Genomic DNA, 23,353 nt, shown 5'->3' on the forward strand with positions numbered 1-23,353 from the left:
TTTGACGCGCAGGCTGACGCACGCGTGTGCAAAAGTCAGAAATATGAATGCCTTACTCTAAAAATCCAAATATAAACCAGAGACTCCCCCAAAAGCCATCCTTTTCAGGTTGTTGAGTTGAATCATGAACTCTTGGAATCATTGGATTATTTAGTGAGGCAGGGGAGGGGTCATTTTTTAAAGACTTATTTCGAGGGGTGCCTGGCTGGCTCAGTCAGTAGAGCATGTGACTCTTGATCTCAGGGTCGTGAGTACAACCCCACGTTGGGTGCAGCGCCTACTTAAAAAAAATTTTTATTTTGATGTAAAACTTTGCACACAGTGCGTGGCACACATCTTGAGTGTGTGATCAGGTCCAGCCGTTTAAGGGTCCGGTTAAGGGTCCGGCTTCGGCTCAGGTCATGATCTCACGGTTCGTGGGTTCGAGCCCCGCGTCAGCCTCTGTGCTGACAGCTCGGAGCCTGGAGCTTCCGATTCTGTGTCTCCCTCTCTCTCTGCCTCACTCTCACTTGTGCTCTGTCTCTGTCTCTCAAAAATAAATAAATGTAAAAAAAAATTTTTTTTTTAAGATTTTAATTCTAGTATAGTTAACATACAGTGTAATATTAGCTTCAGGTGTACAATACGGTGATTCAACACTTCCATACATCACCTGGTGCTCATCATGACAGGTGCACTCTTTAATACCCGTCAACTATTTCTCCCATCCCCCAACCCATCTCCCCTCTGGTAACCAGCAGGTCTCTAGAGTTAAAGAGTCTGTTTTTCGGTTTGTCTCTCACTTTTTTTTTTTTTTTTTTGCCTTTGCTCATTTGTTTTGTTTCTTTAATTCCACACATGAGTGAAATCACGTGATACTTGTCTTTCCCTAACTGACTTCTTTCTCTTAGCATTATACTTTCCAGTTCCATCCATGTTGTTGCAAATGGCAAGATTTCATTCTTTCTTATAACTAAACAGTATTCCATCGTGTGGGTGCATGTGTGTGTGTGTGTGTGTGTGTGTGTGTGTGTGTGTGTGTGTGTGAGTGATACCACATCCTTTTTATCCATCTATGGATGGTCACTCGGGCTGCTTCCATAATTTGACTATTGTAGATAATGCTGCAGTAAACATAGCAGTGCGTGTATCCCTTTGATTTAGTGTTTTCGTATTTTTGCAACAAATGACCCAGTAGTGCCATTACTGGACCATAGAGCAATTCTAATGTTAACCGTTGGAGGACCCTCCATACTGTTTTCCACGGTGGCTGCACCAGTTTGCATTCCCACCAACAGTACATGAGTCTTTTCTCCACATCCTCACCAACACCTGCTGTTTCTTGTGTTTCTGATTCCAGCCATTCTGACAGGTGTGCCGTGATATCTCTTTGTGGTTCTGATTGGCATTTCCCTGGTGATGAGTGATGCTGAGCATCTTTTCATGTGTCTGTTGGCCATCTGGACGTCTTCTTTGGAGAAGTGTCCGTTCTTATTTGGGTTTGTGTGTGTGTAGTTGTGTTGCGAGTTCTTTATATATTTTGGATACTAACCCTTTAATTGGTTAAGTCATTGGCAAATGCGTTGTGTTGTGCAAGTTCTTTATATTTTGGATACTAACCCTTTAATTGGATAAGTCATTGGCAAATATCTTCTCCCATTCAGTAGGTTGCCTTTTATTAGTTTTGTTGATTATTTCCTCTGCTGTGCAAAAGCTTTTTATTTTGGTGTGGTCCCAGTGCTGGATCTTTGTTCTTATTTCTTTTGCCTCGGGAGACATATGTAGAAAAATGTTACCACCGCCAGCGTCAGAGACATTTCTGCCTGTGCTGTCTTCTAGGATTTTCATGACTTCAGGTCTCACATTTAGGTCTTTCATCCATTTTGAATTTATTTTTGTGCTCGGTATAAGAAAGTGGTCCAATTTCTCTCTTTTGCATGTCGCAACTTTCCCAGCACCATTTGTTAAAGAGAATGTCTTTTTCCCTTCGAATATAATTTTCTGCTTTGTTGAAGATAGTTGACCATGTAATTGTGAGTTTATTTCTGGGTTTTCTACTCCATTCGATTGATCTATGTGTCTATTTTTGTGCCAGTACCATACTGTCTGAATGATTACAGCTGTGTAATAAATATAGCTTAAAGTCAGGAATGATGATGCCTCCAGTTCTGCGTTTCTTTTTCAAGATGGCTTTGGGGGCGCCTGGGCGGCTCAGTCGGTTGAGCATCTGACTCGATTTCGGCTCAGGTCATGATCTGACGGTTCATGAGATGGAGCCCCCCACGTCGGGCTCTGTGCTGACCGCAGGGAGCCCGCTTGGGATTCTCTCTCCCTCTCTGCCCTGCCTCCACTCTCATGCACACACATGCACACTCTCTCCCTCTCTCTCAAAATTAATAAATAAGCATTTACTTAAAAACCAAAAAAAAAAAAAAAAAAAAAGATTGCCTTGACTATTCGGGATCTTTTGTGGCTCCGTATCAATTTTAGGATGATTTCTTCCAGTTCTGTGAAACATGCTAGTGGTATTTTGATGGAGGTTGCATTAAATGTGGAGATTGCTATGGGGAGTCGAAACATTTTAACAATATTTGTTCTTCCAACCCATGAGCGTAGAATGTCTTCCTTTTTTTGTGTGTCATCTTCCATTTCTTTCACTGGCGTTTAATAGTTTCCAGAGTATAGGTCTTTCACCTCTTTGGTTAGATTTATTCCTACACATCTTATTTTTGATATATTTGTCAATTGGTTTTCTTAATTCTCTTTCTGCTGCTTCATTATTAGCGTATAGAAATGCAACAGATTTCTGCACATTGATTTTGTATCCTGTGACCTTACTGAATTTGTTTATCATTTTTAGTAGTTTTTTGGTGGACTCTTTAGGATTTTCTATATACAGTATCATGTCATCTGCAAACAGTGACAGTTTTACTTCTTCCTTACCAATTTGGACACCTTTTATACCTTTTTCTTGTCTGATTGCTGTGGCTAGGGCTTCCGATACTATGTCGAATAAAAGTGTGAGAGTGGACGTTTTTGTCTCATGCCCGATCTTAGGGGGAAAGCTCTCAGTTTTTCACCATTCAGTAGGATGTTTGCTGTGAGTTTTCCATGTATGATCTTTACTATGTTGAGATATGTTCCCTCTAAACCTACTTTGTTACAACAAATTGGACAACCTGGGAGAAATCGATAAATACCTAGAAACATATAACCCACCAAATCTGAAGCAGGAAGAAATAGAAAATTAGAACCAGCAAGGGGATTGAATCCATAATCAAAAAACTCCCAACAAACAAAAGTCCAAGACCAGATGGCTTCCCAGGGAAATTCTCCCAAACATTAAAAGAAGAGTTAATACCTATTCTTCTCAAACGATTCCAAAAAATAGAAGAAGGAAAACTTTCAAATTCATTCTGAGGTCAGTATCACTGTGATCCCAAAACCAGATAAAGACAGCACAGAACAAGAGGACTACGGGCCAATAGCCCTGATGAACATACATGCAGTCCTGTCATTGTTGACCACTACATACACCTGTGTGATTCATACCCCAGGACGTTCACTGTCATAATCCTTCCAGCTAATCTCTCTGTTATAAGAAGCAGTCATGGACTTGATCTCTATCAGGACAGAATAGTTTTTGCCTGTTCTAGAGATTTCTGTAAATGGTATTATATGGCATGTACTTTTTTGTGACTGACTTTTATCCCTCAAAAACTACACTGAAAAGTATTAGGGCTCTATCAGTGGTGGGTTTTTGTTTTGTTTTGTTTTTTTTTTTGTATGCTTTATTCTTTCAAAAGAATATCTGGAATATAGTTGCTCATCAAGCATGGTTTTTCCCATTTTGTAAATGTTTAATCGCCAAGATCTAAGAGCTTAGTGTATGTCGGATGCGTTCCTTGTGGATCTGCTTCAGAAGCTGAAGTCCAAGTTCAGACTCAGGTTCACCTGACCAAGGGTCAGCCCTTAGTTTATACTGACTTGTCATGTATCCTGGGCTGCCGGACCTCTTCTGTCCCTCAGTTGCCCTATCTGCAAGTAGCAATAATTATAATAGCTGCCCCATTGGATGGTTTTGAGAAGTAAGCGAGAAATACAGGGCTGAATACCTAGTCTTCTAAATACAGGTCAAAATTGTAGACAGATGTCATCTATTAGCTTTTGTTAGAAACGGGGAAAAATACTAAGAGTTCAGATACTTCGGGGTCTAGTTCAACAAGCTCATTTGAAAATTACGGTTGTGCACACAGTGTATTTGCTACAGTGTGCTGAGTCAAGTGATCAGCACGCTTCGTCAGTATCTCCCGTAACACCCAGTACTGCGCCAACCCCTTTGGGACAGACAAGAATATGTCTGAAAAGACAGTCCAATGACTTTCTTATGACATAATGTAAAATCATCCATGTTACTCTGTGCCGAGTTCTGTGTCTAAGACTCCAAGTGGCACGTATCTGAAGAAGAGATTAAAGTGACGTTTCTTCTCCTGTTCTGGGGAGGCAGCCTTGTCTCTTAGACATCCTTCTCATCCTTTGCAGCCTGCATGTTCTGAACCTATGAGGTGGGACTCAGGAATCACGAGTGATTTTCCCATGTGGTCACAGAAGCCAAGGAGCAGTGGCCACTTGGGATGCAGATGTTCCGGATCACGGCCACCGGTCTTTCGGCGTCAGCCGTCGGTCTTAAACGCTGGCTGGTCCAGCGAAGGGAAGGGCGTGTTGTCTGTGTTCCTGTGAAATGGAGTGGCTCTTACTGAAATCACGTAATTAGCTTTCACATCAATGGGTAACAACTTACGGGTAAAGAAGATAGTTGCATTTTTTTAAATAATAATGCTTAGTGTTAGCCAGGGTTTCATAGACATGTACCCATGTTCCCCCCCTTCTCCGCCGGCAAGAGTGAAAACTGGCAAAATCTTCCTGGAAGGAACTTGGCAATATGTGTAAACAGCCTTCAAAATGACCTACTTCGTGGGGCACCTGGGTGGCTCAGTCGGTCGAGTGTCCAACTTTGGCTCAGGTTATGATTTCACAGTTCGTGAGTTCAGGCCCCACATTGGGCTCTGTGCTGACAGCTCAGAGCCTGGAGCCTGCTTCCGATTCTGTGTCTCCCTCTCTCTCTGCCCCTCCCCCACTCATGCTCTGTCTATACACGAGAGGAATGAAAACACACATCCACATGCCAACTTGTTCACCAGCGTTCACGGCAGCGTCCTGCATGTGGTCAAAAAGTGGAGACAAACCACATGTCCATCGGCCGAAGAACAAAGTGTGGTCTGCCCGCACAATGGACTGTTTCTCAGCCATATAGAGGGTGATGTACCGATTCATGCTCCAACATGAATGACCTCGAAAACACCATGCTAAGTGAGAGAGGCCGGTCACAAAGACCCCATATTGTATGATTCTGTTCGCATGCAACACCCAGGATAGGCTGCTGCACAGAGACAGACAATAGACTGGTGGTTACCAGGGGCTGGGGCAGGGGGAGGCAGGGGGGAGGTGGGCAGTGACCCGTACTGGGAACAGGATCCCTCTGGACAGGGCGGGGGCGGAGGGTGGGGGGGAGGCGGACGAACGTGCCCTAAACTTGATTGTGGTGCTGGTTGCACAGCCGTGACAATGTAAAAACCCATTGAATTGTACGCTTTAAATGAGTGAATCCCCTGGTATGTGAATTACATCTCGATAAAGCTGTCAGTTAGATCAGGAAAAAAAAAAAATATGCCACACATTTGCAGTGGGGAGAAAAATAAAAGGCAGCAGGTTCTGAAGTTTTCAGTGAGGCCAGAAAAAAATCACGTTTCCCCGGCAAACAGTAACCGTTGACAGAGCACCGGGCATCGCCAGTGCAGAGACAGGGCCAGGCGGGAACAGCCGAGCCGCCGGGCTCTGAAGGCAGCACTGCTTAACGGCTTGGCGTCCGTGGCCTTATCCCCGCGGAATCTGTGCGGAAGGTCGGAGCGCCACTCAAGGTCAACACGCGGGATTTCTGAAGCGTCCCGTGGGGTTCGGTTTGCGACAGCAGGAGGGACCTGCGAACCCTCTGGCACAGTCGTGCCCGAGTCAGAGCCCAGATGTGCGTCCAAGTGGCTTCCGGCTGCTCACCTCCCACCCTGGCCTCTGCAGGGGGCGTCCGCCCTGCACAAGGACAGGCTGAGGCTGCCCGGGGTGGGGGTCTGCCGGTCCAGCCGAGGAGACGGCCGGGATGTCGGGGCCTGACCGCGTGGGTGTATACACCCAGAGCCTCCAGACCCGCACTGGAGCCGTGTTATCGAAACCCTGGCGTGTGTCCTGTTTGCGCTGGGGACACCAGCTCAGCGAACGCGGCGAGGCTCTGCTACGGGCCGGGGAGCTTGTGAGCCGAGCCACTGGGGGTGAAGCAGGAAGTACCACATCATCCACAGCTACCTGACTGCTAACGGCTTAGTGAGGCCATGTGCGTGAAGGAGTCCGGAAGAGATCGATTAAAGGTGAGAGTTTTAGTAACAGAATTAAGAAGAAAACCTGGCAGGGGGCGGGGGGAGGGGTGTTTCCTGACATCTGACATCGCGGTGGAACTTCTCCGCTGTCCCGCCCTCCTGGGCCTCCTCCGAGCCCCCGGCCGCCTCCGCAGGCAGCGCAGGGTGGGTGTTGCGGCTCTGGGTGTCGGGGACGCCAAGTCGGAGACCTCAACTTTGAAAGCCAAGCCGGATTCTGGAATTATCCACCTTTGCCGAGCGAGAACTGAGAACTGGCCATCAATGCTGGTGCTCATGGCCTCGGTGATTCTCTTTCCAGTGGGCATCCCTGGCCATCTCTAGGAGCAAACTAAATACATACCCACAAGAGGAAAACAAAACAAAACAAAACATAACCTGTGGTTTTCCAGTGCTCAGAAACTGGTTTCTTCTCTCCGAGAGAACAGCCTTCCATTTTGCCCTCAGATTTCTCATGCATCATCACCGCTGTCTCCGCCAACACTCTCCAGACATACAATGTGAGCTACGTAGCCTTTCGGATTTCCAAGCAGCTTTAACTGCTGTCCCTTGATAAATTGGTTGGAGCAGTGCGGTGCAAGCCTACCAAGAATTCTGCTTCTGCAGACTGCCTGTTTCTGAGTGCTGGCTCCCTCGCTCACTAGATGCGTGGCTCTGGGCAAGTCCGTTAGCCTCTCCAGACCTTGGTGTCCTTGTCTGTACCCTGGAGAGAAGAACGTCTGCTTCATAGGGCTGTTCATAGCTCTAGAAGCGTGTAAAACCCCTTTCGTAATACGTGGGTCCATAAGTTGTATATATGTATATCAACACCACCGGCGATCTCGAGGCCTTATAGGCCACCTGCCCGGACTCGAAGTCCTACGTGGCCACGGCTCTCCTGGGCCAGCAGAGCCTCCTCCCTCAGTCTGTCTGCCCCTGACGACCACCACCTTCATTCCCCGGCCCCTTCCCCAAACACAGACCTGGCTCCACTATTGGCCGGGTGTGGTATGTATCTGCTGAATCGTTTCCGGGAAAAGTCAGAGCCACCAGCTTCCCGAAGGAACTCACGGCTGTGCCCAGAGAAGCCAGAGGGAGATTGTGGAGAAGGTTACAGACCTCCCTGGGAAGAGATGGCCCATGATTTTGGACTTCCAGACGGTCCTTTAGAATAGACCCTCCTTCCCATTAAAGATCCAGTGACGGTTTTCATTAGAAGTTTGCCCTGACGTCCTTGATAAGTCCGCCCAAACTAGTCCTTCCGTAGCAGCAGACTGAGAGGGAGCGTCTGGAGGAAGTGGAAACCCCAGACTTCCGGTGAGAATCTGCAGGTTCTTGGCCCGTTTGGGCCGCAGGTCAGTTAACTTCGGGTCACTCTGAAAAGGGAGGCGGTGAGCGGAAGATCACCAGGGAGCCCCCTTCCAGCTTGAAGAGTCTGCGGACCTCTCTCCTCTCCCTCCCCAGCCGTAATCCGCGACAGAAGGCTTCGACGTTTCTTTGGTGTGAGTGTAGAACAAGACACCGTGAGGGAGAGACTGTTCCGTGGCTCCGTGGGAAGCCCGTAACACTCTCTTCCGAAGGGGACAGCTTCTTCATGGGGTTAGCGCGCAAAGACACTGAGGTGCCCGCTCGCTGCACTGAGGTGCAGTCTGGAACGTCCCCGATCAGTTTCTACGTGACACGGCACAGGCTGCTCCTGACTTTCAGAAGTTGGAACTCGGCGACTTCAGGTTCATTTTAAATACCAGAAAGGTCCGTTTGCTCTTACTAAGCGATAGTCGGCACAAAACCTAATGCCTACATGCAGTAGATATTTCTGAGCCACACGAAGCCAAAATACACGTGTAGAAAATTTGCGAAGCATAAACCAAACGACTTGAACGGCGGCCGAAACATGACTTTGGTGCAACCCCTTCTCTCAGATGGGTTTTTTTGTTGGCAGTTCCTGTTTTTCTTCGCCTGTCATCTCTGCCACGCACGTCAAGACTCGAGTCCCCTGTGAAAGGAGCCAGACGGAGAAGACCTACACAGCATGTCCGTTTCCGTGAGATGTCCGGAAGAGGTGAACATGCAGACACAGGAAGCAGATGAGTGGGGACTGGGCGTAGGGTCCAGGGCGGACTGCAGGCAGACCCGGGGCATCTTTTGGGGGCAACTGAGATGTTCTAAAGCAGTGATCGTCGCCCAGCTCTCTAGGTTTACTAAAAATCGTTGAATCGTATCCTGAACACAGGTGAATTTTATGGTTTGTAAACTACACCTCAATAAAGCTGTTGGGGGAGAAAAAAAAGCCTTAGCACTGCCCTCCCCCACCCCGGGGGCTCTTGGTTTATTAAGAAAACCCAAGACAAAGAGGCAGCATCAATGAGGGCAAAGCCACAAAAGGGTCCCCTGCTGCAGTCGTAATAGTGACCCACATCCCAGCCTGTGATGAGAGGAAGGATCTCTTTTCCTTGGTTTTCAAAGCCTCTCGTGTAAACATGGAAGCTGCTGGGGGCCTCTTTCTTCAGTGCTGGAAATGGCCTGCTGTCCCTCCGCGGGACCCCGCTGGGAACTCCCCACAGCACACTCTCCCCAACCTCGCAAACGTGCCTCCCTCTCTGACCGCTCCCGGAGGGGCCTCCACCACCAAGAGCAGCCGTGCAAATGTCCTGTGCGTCAGGAAGACACCACCGCTGACTCTAGGTTTGAAAGCTCATGTCAGGGTAGGTGGTTCAGAATCTGAAGTGTATTTGGGGAAGGAAAGCCTCCCAGGGGAGCCTCAGTGGGAAGGGCACAGCCGTGGCCGTGGGGCAGGTGGAGTCAAGGCGTCTTACGTGCACACACGGGCCTCAGGACACTGGGGGGGGGGGGGGGGCGGGCCTCTGCTCTTCACCTAGACCCGTCCTCGTATACATATCACAGAAAGCTCTAGAAAGTGGAAATAAGATTCTTTTCACAATCATGAGAATATCATTATGTGGGGGTTTTTTTGTGGGTTTTCTTTTTTTAAGTCTTGAAAACACCTATTTCCTGAATGCTTCCAACACGGTCCATAAATCGGCCCAACCTTCTCAGCAAAGAACCAGGATGCCGTATCAAAGCCCTCTGATTTCCAAAATACACTCCTGTGAATTTTAATTCCAGCAAACGATGATAGATGTTTCTGGAAAAAGAGTTGTGTTTGACAACTGAAGTAAACGACATTCGAGCAGCTTCTTTACGATGCCTACAGCTTCCCAAACCAGTAAAGGGCGGAGGCTCTGGGCTGTAACATCCCAGCCAAACCCCCAGACTGCCTGGACAACAGAACACTTCCTGAAGAGATAACCTACTAATGACCAAGGGCCGCGTTTTCGGAAGTGACGGTATTCTGTGGAGAGCTGAAAATGCAGACAGCCACATCCACACCTCTGTGATTCCATCCCCAGTCAAGGTTCACGTGTGACGTATACCCTTCGTGTGTACGTTTTTCTGGAAAGAATCCTTTAAAAACCACTTTAAAGCCCTTTTCAGCCAGGCATCATGTCACGTACCTCCTTCCACGTCACCTATCTCTTTGAAAGCACTATTTAACGGCGTCACGGTAATCCATCTGATGGCTGAGCCAGTCCTTAGCCATTCAGCTGTGGACACTGGGAATCCTTGTAATGGGGTAACTGGAGTATGCGGGGGTGGGGGGAGCACACACTGTGTGTGCGTCTCAGGGGCTTACGGCTGATCCTTTCCTCTGGGTGGCTTCCTAAAAGGAGCCCAGCTACCTCAAGAGTTGTGGACTTGTTGGGGAACGTCACAGTGGCACTGAATCGCTCTCCAGGAAGGTGGTGGTGCCCCGCCCCACGCATCCCTCCTTACCCGCGTGCCCTCACCCCGTGAAGCTGGTCCGCGTAGCACCTCCAGGCTCATGGTCCCACGGCACTGCTTTGACCACGTCTGCTCGCTCACCTCCTCCGTCGTCAGGGTTCTCCAGAGACGCGGAACGAACAGCACGTGTGCGTGCATGCTCACGCAGAGAGCGAGATTTATTTTAAGGGATTGGCTCACACGATTACAAGAGCTGGCTGAGCTGCAGGGCAGGCCAGCGGGCTGGAAACTCGGGCAGAAGTTAACACGACAGGCTTGAAGCAGAATTCCTTCTTCAGGAAACCTCAGGTGTTTGCTCCTGAGGCCTTCGGCGGCTTGGCTGGGGCCCACCCACGTTGTCGAGGGTGATCTCCTTTACTTAACGTTGTTAACCGTTCACAGCGACACGTAGGCAGGTGTTTCATTCAGTCACCAGGCGCCATGGCCTGGACACCTTGACACATGAAATTGACCATTAGACCTGCCATGGCTCCAGCTGCCCAGAGAATTCCACCCCAGCAGAGCCACAAGCTGTCCGTCCTTGGGGAGGACGTGCGTTTTATTGGGCCCTTCCGCCTCTTAAAGGATAATCTCCCCGGATGTGTGTGACCACGAGATGACACCTTGAACAACTTAATGGCATCGCCTGATACCAGACAGGCTTCGTACATTTCTGGCTCCTGTGACTTAGTGCTTTTGTGGACCGGACGCGGTCTGCCGTCCAGCCCCCTTCTCGCCGTAGAGCCCTGCACTTGAGCCTATCTCCTGCTGTTGCCCGGATTCTGTCCTCCTCTGCACCCGGGCCACCCCGCATCCCTTGTGTTCAAACAAGTGACCACACCCCCCGCCTTTCCTTCCTCACCCCCAGCTCAGCTCTTCATTCCAGCGGGAGGTCTGGCGACAGATGGCGACCCGCGGGCTCGAGCAGTGAGGTTCCAGTCCTGTCCTCATGAGGCCTGATCCGTGCTGCCGAGGCACGCCACGCCTGCCCCCCAGGGTCTCACAGACACGCTGAAAGTTGTCTGATGATGTGACCCGGGGAAACAGTGAAGCAGGGCAGAGGGGAACGGAGAAGTCCAGGGGGACTTCACCGAGGAGAGAGGGCACAGGAGGCAGGAAGTTGGTGGGACTGGGAGAGGCTGGTCCAGCATGAAAGAGGGGCCCAGCAGAACACACATACGTGCATCCCGGGCAGGTTATAGCAGGGAGAGAGAGAGAGAGAGAGAGAGAGAGAGGGAGCGTGCATGGTGGGTCTGAGACGGTTCCTGACTTTCCATGGAGCCAGCCAAACACATCCAACTCCTGGGTCTGAGACAAAGAAAAGCTTATCAGCCAGAGCAGCTGTGTGGGTGTCCCAGCCCTCCCTGCCCAGTCCCTGTGGGAGGATAGAACAGGGCCCGTGCCACCCGGGCACGCAGTGGACTGCCCTGAGCTCAGGGAACCCACGTGTGTAATGGTGGACAGGAAGCACCTTTGCCTCCGTTCCGATGGAGACGCTCCGGTGCAGGGAGCCTGTGCAGACATTCCCGATAGAAGGATAATCAGCAAACAAGGGCAGGGGAGTCTCCGCTGGGAAGACGAGAGAACGTGGGAGCGACCTCTGAAGACCCGTTTCCCGACAAGAGACAGGCAGACGGGGTCAGAGGGTCTCTTCCATCGTGTCTCCGGTCTAGAACGTGTGAGAGTCCAGAACCTTCCTTACTCGGGCAGGAGGGGAAGCCCCGAAGAGATGAGGGCGGCTTGCGGCCCGATAGGGCTGGGGGCCTGTGGAATCCCTGGGCCGGAGGCAGAGGGCTTCATGGGAGCACGTGGCCGCGAGGCCTCCTGCTGCCCAACGTCAAGTGCCTCGTTGAGCTCCAAGCCAAGCTGTGTTGTCTGCGTGTTTCGTCCACGCCTTTCTCCCCGGTGATGTGGGTGCTGGATTCCCACCGCTGCTGTGACAAATGGCCACGAATTCAGTGCCGTAACACAACAGTTGTGTTATCTCGCGGTTCGGGAAGCCCGGAGTCCAAAACGGGTCCACACCGCCGCGTCCCTTGCATGCGTTTGCTCGCGGAGGCCACCCCCTCGCCCTGCCTCGTGGCCCCGCAGCCCCGGTCCTCTGGTTCTGTCGTCACCTCTTCTCTGACTCGGTTCCTCCCGCCTCCCGGTGATCTCGCCCGGTGGGGCAGTGGGTTCCCAGGAATCAGGACGTGGACCTCTCTAGGGACATTTTGTGTGTCCGCCGCATCCTCGTGTTGTCTCTAGATGCCGCGGCCCCCACCGTCACGCCCCCAGCACGCGCTCGACCCCGTCTGCGTGTTTCTCTCCACCCCGACGTGCTGTCTGTAGGCATAGCTCAGTCTGGGGTGCAGAGCCAGCCATCTGTTGTAAGGAAGGTCACCGAGAGTCAGGACAAGGAGCGCCCCAGGCTCGAAGGAGGGCATCGGGCAGGACGGGCTGGGTCAGCCTCTGCCATACTGTGGACCACCCAGAGCCTTAACTTTCTTCACAAAAGCAAAAAACGAAAGGAGCCCAACATCACTTGCCCTCCCCAACCCACCAGATGGTCGTAAAGCTCCAATGAGAACGGCCCAGGGATGGATCTCTGAACTATACCACGTTGAAAATGTTGTCACCTTTTCTGTTCTCTCCATTGAACTGAGAGCTCTTGTATGTCAGGGGCGGGCAGGGCGCCTGGGTGGCTCAGTCGGTTGGGCATCCGACTCTTGATTTCAGCTCAGGTCATGATCCTAGGGTTGTGGGATCGAGCCTTGCGTGGGGCTCCATGCTGAGCGTGCAGCCTGTTTAGGATTCTCTCTCTCTCTCTCTCTCTCTCTCTCTCTCTCTCTCTCTCTCTCTTTTTCTCTCTCTCTCTCTCTCTTCCTCTTTTTCTCTCTTTGTCTCTCTCCCTCTCTCCACGCCCCCACCCCTCCCCCAGTCCCTCTCTCTCTCTCTCTCTCTTTTTCTCTCTCTCTCTCTTCCTCTTTTTCTCTCTTTGTCTCTCTCCCTCTCTCCATGCCCCCACCCCTCCCCCAGTCCCTCTCTCTCTCTCTCTCTCTTTTTCTCTCTCTCTCTCTCTTCCTCTTTTTCTCTTTGTCTCTCTCCCTCTCTCCACGCCCCCACCCCTCTCCCCCAGTCCCTCTCTCTCTCTCTCAAAATAAAAAGAGTAGGCTACAATGTTGACCAACTGCCAGGCAGATGCCACACCTCTTGGTCAGAAGCCACCAAGGTATGAGTCGATGCTTCTTTAGTAGAGATCAGTGACTTCTGCCTTGAAATAACCTCCTTGAAAATATGTGGTTGGTAGAAAATGCAATGTTTCCATCTACCTAAAGTTCTGCAGGGTTTTGCTGGGCAATTATCTGTATGAAATACTTTTTTTTTTCCCCCCAAGTAGAATCCTATTGCTAATGAAACCGTATTTTGAACATGAAATTGTTACAAAGAGGGAAAAAATGTCATTATCCAGAAAAGCAGCAATAGCTCTCACATTTGATGGTCTAAATAGAATATTCCTCTTCCGGGGACATGAAAGTCACCCCCCTGTATCAGCCTGTGAAATTATTTTAGAATTGAGTTTTAATCCCTGGAACAAGGAAGGGAAATGGAACCCTAACCCAGGTTCCATGCATGGGAAGTCACATCTGAAATTTAGAGACAAGGTGTGTAGGGTAGCAGGCCTCGTCACTAATCCGAAAGAAATATGAAAAAAGGGGGCTGTTTTAATGTTGGAAAAAGGCAGCTTGAAAGGTAAGGCTTCCTTCCTGCAGTTTCCCCTGGTGCCCTTTTCCCCTGATCACATTTGCTAGATGTCCATTTCTGTAAGTTTTCCCTCTAGAACAAACCTATCATTTTTCACCACAGGATATTTACAGCTTCAATCAGTGCCAAATTCAATTGGCTTCTGATCTCATCGCTGGAAGTTATAGATGCAGATATTATTTGCACTGCGGTTAATTATGGAGCAATCAAACTTTGGCTTTTCCACTGTAATTTCCTCTGCCAGCTAATTTAATTAATCACCCCCAGCTCAGCTCTTCCAGCTGTGACCAGCAGGGCCATTAATTAGGCATGTGGCTGTGGCTCACCGACCAGGTCCCCCTTCCAGGCTGCTGCCCATGTGATCTCTCCGGGAGGGAGAGCCCTTCCTAAGCACCCAGGCAGGATTAGGGGTGGGAAAGCAGACTGCTCCGTCCCCTCCAGAAAGGCAGACAAACCCCTTAAGGACCCGTCGGGGCGAAGAGCGTGCCCGCAGTGGTGACGCGTCAAGCTGAGCGGAAGAAGGAAGGCCTCACCTTCCCTTTCGCCTGGCCCGTGAGCTGGGGAGCGAGTGGCGATCGATGGTTGGCCCTGGTCTTGGGTTTTTCAGTCAGTCTAGGGCACTGCCTGTACTGCTGCTGTCCTTGTCACACAGAAGTGTCGCTTTGCCTCCGAGGGTTCGTTACATCGATACCGTGGCTTTGGAGGCTGACTTTTTTCCCTGGAGGAAAGATTAAAGCGCTGTTTTGCTTATATCATAAGGTGGCGACTTTTCTGGTCTGTACCCATTGAAATTGACGCCTCGGTTAGATTCAAGGGATTCTCCCATCGCGGTGCGTTGAAGAGCCGGTTCATTTTCAGGCAGGTTCCTGCTTCCCATTCTCACATAGAGAACACTCATTATTACTGAGAAACCGTTCCTAGAATCCCACACAATTGTCTGTGTGTGTGCGTACATGCACAGAGAAATAATCGCCCAGATACGGGAGGCTTTCTTACGGTTATTCTTAGAGTTTGTTTGTGTTACAATTAAGTGAGGGGTTTTTTTTCCCTAAATATATTACATAGGAAGATTTTTTTTTTTTTTTTTAAGGACTGGTTAGGAGGTCTGAGTTTTGTACAAAAGGATAAATTGATGAACAGGTGTTTTCAAGAGCTGTAATAAATCATCCTAGAACAAGGAATGCCTCTTCTGAGATCCCATCCAGCGCCCTGCCCTCAATTAAATGAATCAAAGAGATAAATGTGAGCGTGCGCGCACACACGCACACACACACTCAAACACACACAAAGGTTCGACTCGAGAGGGAGCGGGGCGGTCCAGCTCAGTAATTAAAAGGATAATCAGGACGCATTCTGTGCAGGTGGAAGAAAACGGGGAGAACTCACACCGTCCGTAGGGTTGGACCTGTGTGTTCAGCCGGACAGGAAGCACCCCCATCATAAAACCCCCGTGGCCTGTAAACACCGCATTTCCCTCCCACCAGGGAACAGGGGCTGGGAGGCCCCAACAGGGTCTGGGCTTGAGCGGGGGCTGGTGTGAGTTGTGCCTTCCTGGGGAGGCGGGGTCTGCACGGCCCTTAAACAAGTGTATTCAGTCTTGAAGGCTGGGGCCAGCCGTGGGACCCGCTGGCACGTTAAAATTTAAATGCGCAGCACATGCATTCGTCTTGCGCCGTGAAGATGGTTCTGGAATGCGGTTGCAAGTGGCAGTTTCTCCCTGACATTCGCAGTCTGCTGTTGGGAGCATGGGAGATTCTGGAGAATTGCAAAACAACCATAATGCAAAGGTCTTCTGCAGACTTCTGGTCTCAAAAAAAAAAAAAAAAAAAAAAAACGTTTTTTAGTCATTCTCTTCCAGAGAAACCTCTCTTTGGGTTTAAAGATTTGAAAATCCTGAAACCAATCCCGTCTCCCTAGTGATAACGCGAGGATCCGCTGTAAGATGCTCACCCATTTCTGTTGCTGCCTGAACCGGCCTATACGAGTGGAGGGCAGGCAGAGACACCTGACTCTTCCTTTTGGAGCACAGATGTAAATCCCAAAGTGCTCTATTCCTATCCGACCTCCCCTCCACCCCCTCACCCCCCAACTGGTACTGGGATCTGTTTGGCAGAGAAACACTGTACAGGGCTACTTTTGTTCTTGCTGCAGTGTCTGTAATGCTAACCTCACAGCCCGGGCCTCAGTTTCCCCACACATGGAACAACAGACCCCCTCCCGTGTGGGGGAGCCAGCCAGTGTATATCCCAGAGGCCCAGAGGCTTCCTTTCACTGCTTCCTTCTCTCTTCTCTCTGCACCAGCCCCTGGCGGCCTTCACTGTCAAAAAAAAAAAAAGAAATGCTACCCTAGAGGGAGCCGAGGGGAGGCCTGCTGAAGAGGGATGGGCAGGCCCCTGCGGTGGCCCCCGCGGGCACCCTGTGGTTTTCCAGGCCTGGGGAGCTGCCCTGCTCCACGGGCCACCCCAGGATGTGGCCCAGCCGCCTTCCTTTGTAAAGGCTTGCCACCCTCGAGGAGGGCTCCTGGCGGGGACAATGGCTGTCCGTCAGAGATAACAAACCCCGTGTCCTGGTCTTGGGTTCATTGGGCCCGACGGGGTGGGGTGATGGCAAAAACCCTGATCACTGTTGTCATTTCTCTGCTTTTATTGCAGCCTTAGAGCAGGAGAGGGTCCATTCCATTCACTGCGTCTTTAAAACCCGCCCCAATCTTCCCCCTTTTTTCCCTCCTGCTTAGAAACAGGCTCTGACAGTCTGAATGTTGGAAATAATTGGATTCTAAATTCTAATTCATCTGTAAAGTATTCGGTGATTAAATTAGCCTAATAGATATTATTTCTTACGTGGCTGCATAATTTTACCCTGCTCGGATCTCAGAGGCCCTGACGTGCCCCCCAATTTACTATTGACGTGAAATTCTCAGAAGGGCGAGGTGGAACTCTGCCTTCTTCTGTTTTCCCAGGTTAAGAGTTAAACTGATTTATGCTTAAAAGGTATTACCTTACTGCCCCAGCGCAGTTGCACAATGTGTGTTATTCTTGAAGAAGAGCTGGAGAGGAGAAATATTATTTTATATAATTTTCGATCATCTTTTTCTTTTCGGAGACTAAGAGACATTACGGACCTTTTAAGCGTGGTGGCCGGCCCTTTTCTTACAAGTTGCATGGGTTTGGTGTTGTTTTTTTTTTTTAAGTAGTTGGAAACGTTATCACAGTAGAACTAAACTCGTCAGCTCGTTACATAGACCCTAGAAGTGTGAAGACAGTGCAAAAACATTTTAGATATCCCGGAGATACATTTCAGCTGGGGCCTCTTTAACTCTGCGGAAACGAGACAACAGGAGAGAGGCCAGAACCCCGGACTTACCTCCGAGGAGGGCATCGCTGCCCTCCATTCTTCTGCCTCGTTTTCTATATTTCTTCACCTGAATTTAATTTCTTCAAGTATGTGCCTCTCCCCTCCCCTCCTCCACCCCCCTGCCCAGCCTCCCTCCAAACATCTGCAAATAAAATCCGCAGCTCCCTCCCTGGTTCAGTAGCTGGAAACAGCTGGCAGGTTTTGTGCGGTAACTGAGCCAGTGGGGGGGACAAAGTTTTGGCAAACACTCGGGAAACCCGGGACGGAGGAGGCAGGGTAAAGTCAGGAAACTGTTTTCATGAGTAAATGAAGGAAAACAAAGGCCGCTCAGCAGGAACAGAAGGGACACACACTCCCGTCTGAATAGCTCCCTAAAAGCAGAGCTGAAAAGGAAGAAGGCCCGTTTGCTTCTGGGGATCCAATAAATTGTTTCAGGAAGTGAAAGTCTGTCCAGGCTAATGGAACCGAGATTGACAGCGTGCTTCTCATTATGGAGCCCATCAGGGGGCGGGGCATTCAGGGCCGTCCGGGGGCTGGGGCGGGAGTGAGGGGGCCAGAGCCCCAGGTGGGGGGTCGTCCTGTGCTCACTGAAAGAGTCGTGCACCCCCACCACCCCCCCACCCAAGAAAAGACCACAAGAATAGAGAACCTCATCTCGCAGGAGTGGTTTTTTTTGTTTGTTTTACCTATTCTGTCACAACACATCCTGTTTGCCACTTGTCACCCCTCTACCGGAATCTTCTGCACCCTCTTCCCAGAGACCCTGCTGAAGCGGCAGGTTGTGGGATCCGAACCCCAGAGCATGCTCCTCCAGGGACGGCCACCTCATGGCTTGGACCCACCTGGACCAATTTGAGGTTCTGGACGAAGATCTTCCCGTAGGTTGATAACACGATCGTGGACATTTTTAAAAGCTTTTTTTTTTTTATTTTAATGTACATGTGGTGCCGTGGCCAGTTTGTTGAGGCCAGTTACAGGGCCGTATCTGTTAGACAACCAGAGACCGGCCATTGTTTTCTTTGTCCACGTAGGACCAAGCTAAGGGAAAGTTGACCTCAGTTGAACAGGATGTGATCGGTATCCAGGACTCTAGAACGGGCTCTGGGAGGTGAGGGTCCGGCCACCTCTGCGGGGAGGGGCGTTTCCACTGTCTGGTGCCTCACACCCTCTACCTGCTCGGAGGTGTGGAGAGACCTCGAGGGCTGGTCAGCCTCCCCACAAAGGTGACCAGACGCGGCACGTCGGGTTAAACGTCACCAGGCACAGGCCAGGGTAGGGAAGGCAAGTGAGACACATGCTCGGTGTCCCTTGGCCCGAGGGACGGGTCACAAAGGCTTGGTTGTCCAGTTCGTCGATGTGCTGGTCTGACAAGACTCCCCTCTGGGGCAGGAGAGACTCGGTGACAGTCCTTCCCAGAAGTAGTGTAGCTACTGCTCTTTTGTTTTGAACCTCACCCACGCTGGGCACCGCAGGACCTCCAGCTACATTCCCTGCCTGGGTCCCTGTCCCAGCCTTGCCGGGTCTCAGAGAGTGCCACCCAACTCTCTCTTCACAGGGGAAAGGGAGGGGAGAAAGGCCACTCCAGGGAGAGCAGCTGATGTGTAGAAAGGATAAATGGGCCCGTAGGAAAATAGATGGGAGACCTAATAGCCTGTGACAGGGTTTGGGTGTGGAGCCCATTTCTCTCCGGTGGTGAGAGTCCACCTTCCCTGGTTGATGGACCTCTCGGGGCAGAGATTGACCACAGTTGAGTTCTTTTCAATGGAAGACCTATTTGTAGGCAGGTAAGAGTCATTCAGAGAAGTCCTTTTCCTACATTCGTTGATTCTCGGAATGTTCTCGGGCATGCGTTGACCATTTTGAGTCCTACACAGGGCATTAGGTGTCCTTGGACAGTGGTGTCCTTTGTTAACCGTACCGAGAGTCCATAAGCACTTTGCCTTTGAAATTAGCAAAGGAGGAGTTTTCTCGTGTCGTGCTTTGAAGGAGTTTCTGTGCACACTGAAGAAGACGCTACGTGGCTCCAGCTCCGCTGGAAGATGGAGGGGACCACTACGCAGCACGCGCCTGTGGGGTGTGGGTCTGGTGCCGCCTCTCTGTGCCTCCATCTTGAAACATCAGACGCTCCAGTACACCTGTGAGTTGGCCGGCATTTCCAAAAAGGCTGCACTTACTGTTGAGTGAGCGGATGATAGGTCTATCTTGAGGTTGATGGCCTCTGTGAACTTAAATATTGGTCTTAATGATTCACAGGCTGTCTGCAAATTATAGATCCGCTGACACGAACATTTTATTTTGGAGTAATCTCGACACCCAATGTGGGGCTCGAACTCAGAACCCCGAGATCAAGAGCCACACGCTCTACCGACTGAACCAGCCAGGCGCCCCCATTCTGTGTTCTCAGCCTGCAGGAAATAGTGATCTTTTCTCCTCTGGGTTAGCTGCACTTTAAATTTTGTACCCGAAATCCAGGGCTGTCCACGTAGTAAAAACCAAGAGGACAAGGATTCTGTCTTTTGTTCAGCATGTTTTGTTGCTGTGAAATTACAGCAGCTTATACCGCAAATGCGGCTCTTTTCCCCTCGTGTTTATCCATCTGCCTCTATTCACCCTGTAGCCCAGAACCTAACACAGTGCGGTGCCTAACTCCTAGTGAGTGCTCAATTGATATTTCTTGAAAGAATGAATGCTTAATAGGGCATCGGATGATGGCGGTAATCAAATCAAATTCCAAGAACTCACTTCAGCTAAGAGAAAAAAAGAATTATATGTTTCAAAGTACAGAGGTAGAAGGGATGTCGGCATCCATCACTTGGAGAAGTGGGATGAGAAGACGGGGGGACCAGATTTGGGGTGCTGTACAGAGCTGAAAATGCCCACGAGGATAGGGTGCGAGCCAGACCACTCACATGGGTGGCCGCATCCAACCCCATGTTGTATGCTTCTATGCACTTGACTTTTTTCTCTTCTTTTTAATATATTTTTTAACGTTTATTTTTGAGAGAGAGAGCGCACAAGCAGGGGAAGGGGAGAAAGAAAGGCAGACACAGAACCCGAAGCAGGCTTCAGGCTCTGAGCTGTCAGCACAGAACCCAATGCGGGGCTCGAACTCACTAGCCACGAGATCATGACCTGAGCCGTGGTTAGGTCAAGCGCCTGCTTAACCGACTGAGCCCCCCAGGTACACTTCGCTTGACTTTGTCTTAAAGATCACACACTTCTTTTCTGATTTTTTTTTCCAAAGAAAACATACAAAATTAAAATCAGTTTAGTCCATTGCTTTAATGCGAAGAGAGAATTTCCACGCTTTTTCCTTGGGCAGATCTGAATGTTTCCTCGCCTTTCCAGAAAGGGCAATATTACCTCTGTGCCTGTGGGTCTTCCGATTGCCAGGACGCTGGCTCTGTCCAGACAGAGGTGCTTTCCAGCAACTCTGTGGCAGAGGTGAGCACCTACCAGACCTCAGATCCTGGCGGAAGGCTATGTGATGCCGGACTGAAGGTAGTGATGCCACCAGACCAGAAGGTTCCCTGATGGCTGGCCCCCAACAGAAGGAAACCCACAAGGTGGAAGTGACTCTTGTTCCGCGTCGATTTCGTGCTCATCTCGGGTCCTTGTTTACCCCTCGAGAACAAAGAGAAGTTTGCATAGAAGAGGGAGGTTGTTTAACCGGAAGGGCTCTGAAAATTACAGATTCCTGTACAGTCAGCATTAATATGCTGCTTTTCAAACATATAAATGGGGGATTGAATTGCAAGAATGTCAGCAATAAAGAGTGCATTTGTGGAATGACGGCCTGATTGGTATCCCTGCCTTTTGAATGGCTGACGAGGTCTAATTGGCATATAACGCCCTATAAATTTATTAGCACGTCTCGCCTGTCATTGGTGGACCTGCTACTGTTAACCACCAAGAAATTACCAATTTTCAGGAGTTAGTCACTCAAGTCGCACTATAACTGGGTTTCAAAAAAAAAAAAAAAAGTGCACGCTGCTCATGTTATAAATCAGGCTGATGCCTCGTACGGCACGGCCCTCCAGCTGCAAATTATCCCCCGGACAGGGAAGTTTGGGACGAGGGGAGTTGCAGGGAAACCCACCGCTTCTCCGCACCCCTGCTCCACAGAGCTCTCCGCCGAGACCCCGGTTGGCACCGTCTTGCCGACCTGCTTGCCAGCCCCCCGGGCTCCAGCTGGTCAGGCCACCGACGGGCTGGCTGGAAATTGCAGTTCGTGGAATCACAGTTCGGGGGTCGCTCGCATCCAAGGCTTTGATGTTCTCGTGGATACATTCAACCCTCGGGCGCATCATGCAAAGAGGATTTTTTTTTAATTTCAGGAACATAATAGAAATATTCAGGAGCAGCCGTAATTATTTCAATTACTTCTCTCTGGTGTTTGAGACACACACTCAAGAGTCACAAATTAGAAAATAATATTCACATGTGTCTTCTAATTGGTAACAGATTAGAGGCATTTTATCTTTTTCAATAATTTCCAAATGTGCCCCAAAGAGAGTGGGAAGGAGCGGAAAGAAAGGTGTGGAAAAACAAACACAGCTTTCCCAGGCCAGCGAGAGGCCGCCGTTTCGGCCGAGACCTCAGGACGGCGAGGTGTGGGAGGCCCTTCTCCTGCAACGTGTTTTCAATTGTGCAGGTTTTCGGTCTCGTCGCGTTTTTGGCCCTGTCGAAACCTGGCTTCACGTGTTTGTACCGACCCGCCTTGGAAACGTCACGGTCACGTGTAACGTATGTTACGAACACGCTTTCGACCGCTGCACCTCTCGTCTTCCACGCACACGCGCGCACTCGCATCCCTGCGCTCGTTTTTAGGTGCCGCCGGCTTGTAGAAATTCGGAGTCGCCTGTGCCTCTGCGTCCGGGACTCTGGGAGGAGTGAGGGGTGGGGGTTGCAGTGGTATCTGGTCACCCAGCCCACCCTGCTCTGGTTTAGATGCAGGCGATGTCACGTTCTTCCGAATCGTAGGGCTCCCCACCGTTCACGTTTCACAACGGAATTTAGTTTTTTGGAATAGCGCTGTTAAAAACCCGTCGCTCCCACTCTGGAAAACGCTTTGGCAGTTTCTCATTCGACGGAACATGCGGCTGCCATGCAGCCCAGCGACTGCACTCTTGGGCGTGTATCCCAGAGAAATAAAGACTTCCGTTCACACAAAAACCTTGTGACTAATGCTCATGGCGGCTTTATTTCTAATAGCCCAAAACGGGAAACAACCCAGAGGTCCCTCGGTGGGATCGTGAGACAGGCTATAGTCCACGGAACACCACTCAGCAACGAAAAGGTGTGGACTGCTGACGAACACAAGCTGAGCCTGGAGGGATCTGCGGAGTCCCGTTGAGTGAAAAAAGCACATCCCCGAAGATTACATGCCGTATGATTCCATTTATGGAGCATTCTTGAAGCGACAGGATTACAGAGATAGAGAACAGATTAGTGGTAACAGGAGGTTAGGGATGGAGGGATTGGGCAGGTGGCTGTGGTTATAGAAGGGTGAATGAGAGGAACCCTGGTTCTGGAAATGTCCCCGACCTTGGCCGTGACGGCGGATATAGGAACGTGACACGGGAGTGTGGTACGGTTGCGTAGAACTAAGCAGATACACACACAGGTACAAATGACTCCCAAGTAACACTGGGGAGATCTGAACAAGCAGGTGGAATGTGTCACTGTCAAAGTACCCTACCGTTTCATTGCACTGTGGTTTCTCAAGATGTCACCATTGGGGGAAACCAGCGAAGCCGTCTCCCCACGTTAGGTCTTCAAACTACAGGTGAATCTCGAATGTTAAGTAAAAAGTTAAATAAAGCAAAATAAAGGGTGGCTTTGGCAGAAAGATCAGGACTCCTGAGGGCAAGGGCTCTTCCCAGATCTGGGAAAGGATAAGGTCAGCCTGGAGCATGTTGCTGTTGCTGTTGCTGAAAGCCCAGCACCGGGCAGGGACTAGGGGTGACGCGTCACATACAACAGGGGCAGCT

At 50.2% G+C, this 23,353-nt stretch overlaps 1 protein-coding gene across 11 annotated transcripts in view; it reads left to right on the top strand.

The window, feature by feature from the left end:
* The window catches only part of AGAP1 (ArfGAP with GTPase domain, ankyrin repeat and PH domain 1), a 540,980-nt gene that overhangs the window by 499,736 nt on the left and 17,891 nt on the right, over nucleotides 1-23,353 (top strand). Inside the window, exon 18 of one of the 11 annotated variants that reach the window (XM_042995758.1) lies at nucleotides 8,383-9,263. The exons of the other annotated variants lie outside the window; for them this stretch is intronic. Coding sequence (XP_042851692.1) covers nucleotides 8,383-8,488 — 106 coding nt within the window. The 3' untranslated portion in view covers nucleotides 8,489-9,263. Of the gene's footprint in view, nucleotides 1-8,382; nucleotides 9,264-23,353 lie in introns of those variants that run through there. 11 annotated transcript variants of the gene reach the window in all.

This window comes from Panthera tigris, chromosome C1 (assembly GCF_018350195.1).
Source record: "Panthera tigris isolate Pti1 chromosome C1, P.tigris_Pti1_mat1.1, whole genome shotgun sequence".
Lineage (NCBI taxonomy): Eukaryota > Metazoa > Chordata > Mammalia > Carnivora > Felidae > Panthera > Panthera tigris.